This window comes from Pteropus vampyrus, unplaced genomic scaffold (genome assembly GCF_000151845.1).
Source record: "Pteropus vampyrus isolate Shadow unplaced genomic scaffold, Pvam_2.0 Scaffold3, whole genome shotgun sequence".
Lineage (NCBI taxonomy): Eukaryota > Metazoa > Chordata > Mammalia > Chiroptera > Pteropodidae > Pteropus > Pteropus vampyrus.
The window spans coordinates 16,623,551-16,633,428 of NW_011888784.1; the positions used below are offsets into that span (position 1 = coordinate 16,623,551).

General features: G+C 31.7%; 1 protein-coding gene across 1 annotated transcript in view; it reads left to right on the forward strand.

The window, feature by feature from the left end:
- CCDC178 (coiled-coil domain containing 178) overlaps window positions 1-9,878 on the forward strand; it is a 359,971-nt gene that overhangs the window by 322,598 nt on the left and 27,495 nt on the right. Inside the window, exon 19 of the mRNA XM_011362530.2 lies at window positions 6,350-6,484. Within this exon, the coding sequence (XP_011360832.1) occupies window positions 6,350-6,484 (135 nt within the window). The remainder of the gene's footprint in view (window positions 1-6,349; window positions 6,485-9,878) is intronic.

A 9,878-nucleotide genomic window follows, 5' to 3' on the forward strand; every position in this document is an offset into this window, starting at 1 on the left:
TCCTTACCAACAATTGATATCAACAGGTTTCTTTTTAATAAATAATTGCCAATCTGAGTGTGAAGTATATTTATGTGTATTCAACTCTTGAGGTTAAACATGTTTTCATACGCTTACAGACCAAATATTTTTCTTTTTTTGTTTATTGCTTTTTTTGTATTATTTGTCCAGTTTTTTGTCATATTGTTTATATTTTTTCTTTATTGATTTATAGGGTCTTTTTCTATGAAAAAGAAATTAATCCTGTTCAGCTATAAGTATTATTAATATCTTTTCTAAACCTGTAGTTTATTTTGTTAATTTTTTAAAAATTTTGACACAATTAATTTGTCAATTCTTTTATAAGGTATTATTTTTATGTTTTGTTTAAAAGTCCTTAATCTCCTAAAGGTTATAAAGTTATTTTCATCATATTTTCTTCCTCAAAATTTAAAGTTTAGCTTTTCTCTTTATTTTAGTGTATAATTTGAGTTAAGGATCTAATTCTATTTTAGACTCTGTATGGAGAAAACTAATTATGCCATCCTTTCTCCACTGATTTGAATGCCATCTAGTTATATTTCAAATTTCTATATTTTATATGAATGTCTCTCTTTTTCAGCTCTCTTTTCTGATCAAATGTTTATTCATCTCAATGCTTTAAGGCCAGTTTTACACATTTCATGTCAATTCTTTGAACTTGTTCTACTATTTCACAATTGTCTTAGTTATTTCTGGTTCTTTGTCTTCCATATGAATTTTAGATCAAGTTCTATGAAATGTGATGAGATTGTAGACTACTTTGTGAAAAATTGACATGCCCTTGATGCTCTTTTCTCATTTGCGGACATACTATCTCTCTATTTGTTCAGAACTTTATATTTTTCAAAAATCTTTTTAACTTTCTCTATAAAATCCTGCATATTCTTTAATAGATTGACACCTAGATACCTTACAGTTCATGTTGTGATTATGAATGGCATTTTAAAAATTATCAATATTAAAATTGGTAATTTTAATTATAATTAGCAAATTCAAAATTGGTTATTACTGATTATTTTAAATGTTATTGATAATTTCAAATGTTGATCTTATAGGCAAAAAAGTTCTAATACTCTTATTACCTCCTATTGTTAGTTTGTAGAGCCTCTTGAGGTCTCTATGCAGACATTCTTCCTAACTCTTATACCTATATTTTTTTATTTTATTATTGCTTTAGGCAGTATTGGCAGTAAAATTTTAAACAGTAGTATTGACTAATGATATTCTTACTTTATTTTTCCTGGCATTCATGGGACTTTTTCTAAAGTATCTTTATTTAGTAAAATATTTGTGGGGAATTTTGGTTTATACTCTTTATCAGATTAAAGAAATTTTCTTCTGTCCTTATTCCTAAATTGCCAAGATAATTTTTTCATTGTTGATTCTTTTTGTTCAGTGTTGATTTATATCAACTTATTTGGGGGATGATTTTTTTTTCTTTAATATATTGATGTGATACATGAAAAATATTTGTTAATAATGAACCTTTTTAAAATTTCTAGAGCTATTAAATTATAGTTCTTTTGCACTGTCTTCAATTAAAATAATGAGCTCCTAGATGCTACAAACTATATTTCATCAATCAATAAGTATTTATTAATCACCCTCTTATTACTAATAAATCATTTTCATTTTCAGCCTTAAACTAAACAGTGAATTAAGAGAGCACTTTTGCTTTCCAGTCAGAAAATATATATGGTAAATTATTTCCTTGCTAGGCAAAGAGAGAAAGGAGGAAGAGTGTTAAGAATCTGTTTATTGTTAACTATTGGCGCATAACAAGTTGTCCCAAACTTTAGCACTTTAAACCAATAGATATTTATTTTCCCACAAAGTTTCTGAGAGTCAAGAATCAGGAGCTGCTTAGCTAGGTGATATTTGACTCAGGGTCTCCCATATGCTTACAATCCAGTTGTTGGTCAGGGGAGCAGCCATCTGAAGAGGCTGGAGAATCTGCTTCCAAGATCACTTACAGAGCTGTTGTCAAAAAAAATAAATAAAAATAAATAAATAACTAAATACAAGCTTCGGTTTCTCACCATGTGGGTCTTTCTACAGAGCTGTTCATTCAACATGGGATCTGGCTTCTTCTAGATCAAATGATCTGAGAGTATTAGAGAGAAAACCTAGGACCGAAGTCACAGTTTGTATGTATGTGTTTCTTGAAAGTGGCATACTATCATATCACTTCTGCCATATCCTGTTCTTTACAAGAGACTCACTAAGTCCAGCCCACATTCAAGGGGACGGAAATTCTGCTTCACTTCTTAAAGAAATAATTATCAAATGATTCGAGGACCTATTTTTAAAATCACACTTATGAACTTTTTTTCTCAGACACAGTAAAAAGCAAATATATTTCGACTCTATTTCACCGCTTTCTTCTACAGTGTATCCCAATTGTCCCCTTTTGGCTAGATATAATAAGGTTTTATTTTATTCATGTGTCCTCCATAATGTAAACCAGATAATTGTATGCTCCAACCTCGCCCTGTAAAATCCCTAAAAAAGGATATGCTTTGAAATTTCTAATTTCAATGTTGAGAACATGGGAATTTGGTTATGGTTAAGACCTAATGTTTTTGAAACCTGTAATTGGACTATCAAATAGTGTTATTTTATTCTTTTAATTTTTATATGCATAACCAATAAAATAATATAAGTCTAAATTTATATAATTAGAGGTTTTGTATATCATAGTATTATAATATTATAATATTATAATATTTAGGATGAAATCCAAGTTTATGTGGTATATAGGAATTAGCAATTGTCATGAATTTATACATGTTATCAAAATAATTTGGATTAAAAACAGAATCCATATAATTTAGTGTATTAAAGTAGGAAATGGAAAATCTTTCATTCTTGAAAGTGACAATTAATTTATACTCTTTACATCAAAGAGTATCAAGCTTTAAAATCTTAAAAATTGTCATGGGAGCCTAATCAAACCAGAATGTATTTTTACCAAATGTATAAATGTGTATTGTATACAATGCTCACAAATGTACACTGTATGCAATGCTCACATTGAGACAAAATCACCAACTCTCTATATCTCAACACACCATGTCAAATGGACTTGATTGATTTTTCTCTTTGTGAATAAGTACATAGTGATCATTATCTCAAAAGAAATATGAGTGAGTTCCATCTTTGGGCTTCCTTCTCTAAAGAACTAACAAAGCAAGTGCTAGAGCCAGGTTTAGCAAGTCTACTACAAATTCAATCTGGTCAGAAACCATTCTCAGAAAACTCTTCCAATTCCTTTACACCATTTTAAATGGTTCAAAGTACACACCAGCTATTTCTCCATTCAGCTATACTGATACAGCTAAATATCCTCACATCCTCTTTCATATAACAAAACTGAGGTCAATGGAATGAGGATGTTTTTTCCCAAATGACTCTTTTCCTGTTCTAATATGCTCTTTCTTAGTTCTGTGAAAATATACACATTCTCTTCCAAAATTCTTGCAATATTTGGAGTTAAGCCGCAGCCCAGTTTATCTGTCAATGCTCTAAATTTCATTCTTACTTCTAAGTACATGGCAAGTCTTCAAAATGCCTTTGCTATTCCTCCATCCAATGTGTTTGCGTCCTTTACTATTTCTTTTTGTTTCTCTACCATTTCTTCCCTCATTCCACTTCACCTTCCCTAAAATCTGAATCAGAGGGCAGGGATATAATCATTTCAGGAATAAATGATTACATTTCAAGAATGTAATCACGAGTGTTTCATTCCAGAAATATTGGTCTAATTGAGATTGGAGAGATCAAAAAACATTTCAGTTCCTTGGGTTTTCCAACCTAAATTCTGTCATCACCTGAAGGACTTTGCCACTCTCAATTTACTCTTTTGTTTAATTTTCCCTTTGTCTATGTTTGTGTTCCTTACTTCACTTGTTTTATTTTTCTCTTCTCCCATTAATTAGTAAGTTCCTAAGAGTCTTAATCACTTCTTCACTTTTGCCAATAAAATTTTACCAATTCACTTTATTGAGTTAATTTTAATAAATATTTATTGAGTGATCATTGTCTGCTGACATCTTATAACTAGGCTTTTATCATAACCACTTTCCCAAAACAGTCATTATTATGGCCAACTCTTAGATTAAGTCAGCCATCCTTCCTAGCATCTCAAATATTTTCTCTACGTATTATCGTTGATCATCTTTTTGTCTTTAATACCCATATGTATGTGTGTATATGTGACTTCTATTGGATGCTAATTCTTCTCTCTTTAAGAATTTCTTCAATTTTTCCCTTCTTGGTTCTTTTTCCAGAGGCCTATTAGCTATAGCTTTTCCCAAAAAACTCTTGAGATATTACTGTTTCTCAGTTGATACTATATGAACTTCTCTGTTTAAGCAGCTTCAGTTAAACACTTGTATATGGACTAATGTAATGCCTTTGTGGCTACCTCAAGCTTGAATACAGAAAACTGAATAAATGAGACTTGCCGTATGCAAGCTCTTCTCATTTAAATGTGGTAGTGGGAAACATTACTACTCAGTTCATTTTGGTTAATGAGCTCCTCTTTGAAAGACTTTCCACACACTGAAGAGCTCTCACTTGAAAACATTATCTTCACTTTAAGAAAGTCCTCTAAAAATCATCTTCCTTTTATTTGCTTTTTGTCATATCTGTGGATACCATGATAATGGTTTAATACATACACTAAAGTATCCTAATGTCTTAATGAGTATATCAAGAAAAGGATATTCCTCATTGGCTGTCAGAGTTAGCAGGAAAAGAATTTTTTATATTAGATTAAAATTATTAAAATATTTTAATTAAATACATATTAAAATATTACAGAGCTAAAATTAATATTGCCAAATGTTCTCTTCAAAAAGTGATGTTACTATTTAATTCAATGGCCTAAATTATCTGAAATGCCCATGAAATAATTCCAGGTAATGTATTTCAGCATTTAGCAAGCTGAAATAGCTATAGTTTTCAAAGTTGTATTTTCTTCCTAAGTTTGCCAATTAACCAAGAATAGAGGCTTGATTTTTCTGTGGGTTTACATTAATACCTATGTGTTGCTTATTACAATTCATAATGAAGTTACAGACGATAAACAATTCACATGCAACACCAGGTAACTATTTTTCAATAGTTATTTTAAAGTAAACTTTTACTGAAATATGCGAACAAAAAGCTCACAAGTTATACATGCACTGTGTAATAAAGTTTTTCAAAGGATCCCTTGCATGTCATCAGTACCCAGATCAATAAATAGAACATAAAATAGCTGTATTTTGTGGCATGTTTTATTCTGTTATGAAGAAATGTTTGATATGAAATTTTTGGTGTTTATCTTTTCATTCTACAAAATACACATTCTACAAAATAAAAAGAAATAAACATAAGCAATTACCCACATTATCAAAATCCAGAAGAGGTTTCAGTGACAGAATATATTACATATAAATTTTTTAATATGGATTTACCATTAATTTATTTCTTTGAAAATAATTATAACAATTCTGTGCGGTGTGACTATGAGAACTCTTGAAGGACAAATGCACATTGTTTTGATAAAAATTCTATGTTTGTTGTTTATTTGGTTGGTTTTATATTAAACTTTTGAAAGATATAGGATGCCTCAAAGGAGAAGTATTTCTCTGTGTAGATTCAGTATGAAACATGTCACTACTGAATGTTGCATCTACTGTACTTTAGTGCAGTGAGATGTTTCCATGTCACATAGTCAGAGGGAGGTAGATTAATAGGGAGTTCTAGCTGGAAATTTCTTCCCTGTTATTGTTCTCCCTCAGCAGTTGATGGCTAAGTTAATTCTCTTTAGTTTTGTCATGCTCTAAAGCACACATTGCCGAGCAATGGTAAGCTTTATGAGGAAAAAAGGAAGCGATGGTGTCCATCAAAGTCTTAAAGTTGCATTTTTAAACTTTGGCTTGACCTGATGTGCCATTCAAAAAAGCTTTAAAAGATTATTTTTTTAAAGAAAGGTTCAATATGTCCTGAGGCTATCGGTTTTGAGTTAAACTGGGTGAAGTAGAAATATTTTACTCATCAGCTTTGCAGTCACAGAGTTTGCCTCAGCTAGAACAAAACTGCTGAGGCATTTAGAGAAAATTAACCCCCCATCCTGGCGGCCAGATGTGACTGGTTTCTGATGAATGCGCATGAGTGGGCTGAAAAATCAAGAGACTGTGAAATTCCTGTCAGGTCCGTACAGTGCAGAATGGGCTATTGACTGCTTTCTATATTTCCCTCCATCATTCTTCTTGAACACTGCCATTAATTTCCTCTCCTACTCTGACTTGTGTTTTTTCCCCCTCCCTCTTCCCTTTAGCTCTGTCAGCTGCAAAGAAGGATACACAAGGTATGGCAGAAGTACTTCGAACTGGTGGTCCTCTACAGCCAGATGAGGCTGGCCAAGTTCCAGACAGACTCTCAAGAGAGCATTCAGAAAATATTAGCTGTGCAGGTAGGTGATTGCAGGGAAGTAGGAAAGATCATTCTGATCTAGATTGAAAAGCAAATGATGGGTAGTGTGATGAAGCATTAAAACCATATCCCATCAGAGTTTTATAAATTTTTAACCTCTTTAATAAACTGGAATTGCATGAAGGATGAATTCAGTAAGTTAGCATATATACCATGCATACTTTGCGGGGGAGAAGAGATTGAACTTATTTCTCACAAATCTCGGAATGGATTTTATAAATACATTTGATAAATATATATATATTTCCCCCCAAATCTATAAATACATTTGATAAATATATTTCCCCCCCAAATCTTTGGGCTTTGCAGATGACATTCCGCTGTTTCAAAGATACTGTCAACAGTTGCCTTATAGTTGCTTTTGTGTGAAATCTACCGCAGTGAGAATGACACTCAGGTTCATTTTTCAAACTGTTTTCTTTCTCTTTCTGTTTTGCAAGAGGCTCAGCCTCCTAAGCAGGATATGGAGATGACTTTATTTTAAAAAAATAAGCAACTTAGGGTTAGAATGTAACTATGGTTCCAGATACGTGTGAAATTTTAGTATTTGTCCCATTAAAAAACTTTCAGTGAGTCAATTGTTGTTATTTTAAGGCTCTGATCTATTTTAAAAACCCATACTGTCTCTGTGAAGACCATTATAGGAAAATGGCCTAAATCTTTTCAAATTACTATTTTACTGTTTGAGATGTTACAATATTATAAAACATGACTTCCCAAAGGAAAACACACACTACCTTGTTCTATTAAAAAGTGAAAATAAGAAGTATCTGTTGTATTTAAAAAAAGACAAAGACACATGTTCTTTAAAACCATAATTTTCATTAACTTGCAGTGTAAACAATGCATGCTGAACTTAAACCACATCTTTTTCTAAATATTTTAATTACATCACTTCATGATGCTTTTACTACAATTAAAGAAAAGGATTCTGTAAAGCACTTCCAAAGCCATTTCAAATTTCATTTTTACTGACCACTATTTTTGCTGTTTTCTTCTTAGGATATATAAATAGATTCTATTGAAAATGAATTATAACAAAAAAAATAAAATAATAGCAGAAATTTAAAGTTTTGAAAAAATATTGCTTAAAATGTATAGGTTTAATAGAAATTCATATACAAACTTGAGTGTAAATTATAATTGCACTATTTTGAAGTCAGGAACATGGTTTTTTTTAAAAAAAAGTCTATTTACATATAATACATTAAAAACTATGGACTGGCTATAACCTGTGATTTTCTTTTAAATATTCAATGGTAATTAGTATGTTCTAATTATTATCTTAGAAAAATCTCATATTTCTGCCCAAATATAAACATTCTTAAAAATCTTACAAATGATAAATTTTCATTGTGAATTAGGGTGTATTTTGAAATATTGAAAAATGTCAGTAGAAACTAGTTGAATATTGATAAAGTGAATTCTTAATACACAACCTTCAATAATCGTTATTCTAATTTTTTATTACTAATTTACCAATATATTTTTACCAAATTTCATTTTAAATTATCTTTAGGGCTGTTACATAACAGTGGAAATTTCCTATGGATAGGAAAACACAACCACTCAACATCTAGAGACACAGCAGCAAGACTGGATTATATTTAGGGAACTTGAAGAGAATAATTTGGTGGATTCTTTTCTAATCTGCAGGAGATGTCTTCAATTTAGAATATTTCAATTTAGGCTTTTAATAAAAATTGTGAAAATATAATTTTTAGGTTATTGCCATGAAACTATAGAAATGTGCAATCCACTGAAAGAAAAATTGTCCTAAACCTTCAGCCTATACATATCACCATACTGTGGTTGTGTTTTTAGCAGTTCACTCTTCCTACTTGTTGTTCCTCTCGTCATCCTAGAAGATCCTAAGCTCCTTTGGAGCTTTATACCATCAGTGAAATTAGTTCAATTCTTGCTCAGTTGTTTTTGAGGGTGCATGGTAGCAGGGCCACTAAAGGAATCTGAGAGGATCCATGCCTATCTTGTTTTCACTTATTATATCCAATTTTTTTAAAGAGTAACGTGGGAGAGCGATTTAATATATTCGCAGACTGAGTCTACAGCTGTCGGTCTCTACAGTTTAACTCAACATGGCTAGAAATTGCTAACAGATCAGATGTTATTGCTCTCTTCTTTCATATAATTTAGCAGTATGTCAATATTGGGGAATTATTTAATGGTATTTAATATTTAATACCTCTTTGGCATCTTACTTGGAAAAAGACTGGGCATTAATACATCATTTAAATAAGAGAATGTGATGCATCTGGCTACAACATGTTAATATCATCTTAGATTGTGTAAGCACATGTATTTTGTCTGGGTAAAGGAGATGATAGTCTCATACTTTTTCAAAAGTTGAGTACATCTATAGTGTTTTATACAGGTTTGGAAAGCATAGTTTAGTGGCCATATTGATACATTAGAGAGCAGTAATATAAGAAAGATCAAGGAGAGGGAGAATATACACAATTTAGAATGCTTAATTGTAAAAGGAAAAGACTTCGGGAGGACAAACATCTAAAAGACTGCTAAGGGAAGTCGCATATATGTATATATTTGAGGTCTAGAGAGCAACACCTGGACCAGTGATGGAAAAGTTTGGAAAGTGGATTTGGGCTCAATAGGAATACCTATTCTAACAAATGTTGCTGTCTGATCATGCACTGCTGGTGCTCAGGCAGAAGTTACTGCAGTAGTTGAGGGAAAGTGAATAGTCTAAGAGGCCAGGGACGACCTCCTCAGGCAGCACTCACCTGGCATGTTCCCCCGACCTCCTTAAACAAACATCTGTATATGTGATTGTAACTCCTCACCTGCTAGAATGTAAGCCTTCTCAGTCGAAAAACATGTCTCATTTGCTCATCTTTATCTTCCTGGTACCAACTACACTTCTCAACTACACTACTCAAAAATATTTGTTGACTGAATTGATTATTAATTGAATTAGTGAATTGGTTTATTAAGAGTGAATGTAATAACCTCAAAGACTCTTTTCAGGTTAGGTTCCTACAATTCTATAAGTTAATAAACACAAGCATTCTCTAGGTGCTTTACCAGGAATTTTGATGGCACAAAAATAAGGTGCCTCTCTTGCTCTCTCATTCTCTCATTCTCTCATTCTCGTTCTCTCTCTCTCTTTTTCTCTCTCTCTCTCTTACACACACACACACACACACACACACACACACAATACATGCAGGGACAACTCAGTTTTCCTATATATGGAGGAGAACTGTGCAAATAAAAAGAAGCCAGGAAAAACACAGGATAAAAACATAAAATCACTTAACAATGAGATATAAAAGAAAATCTCTAAAGCTATTTTTTTAAGACAAAAAAATATATAGAAATTTGGACTTTTAAAA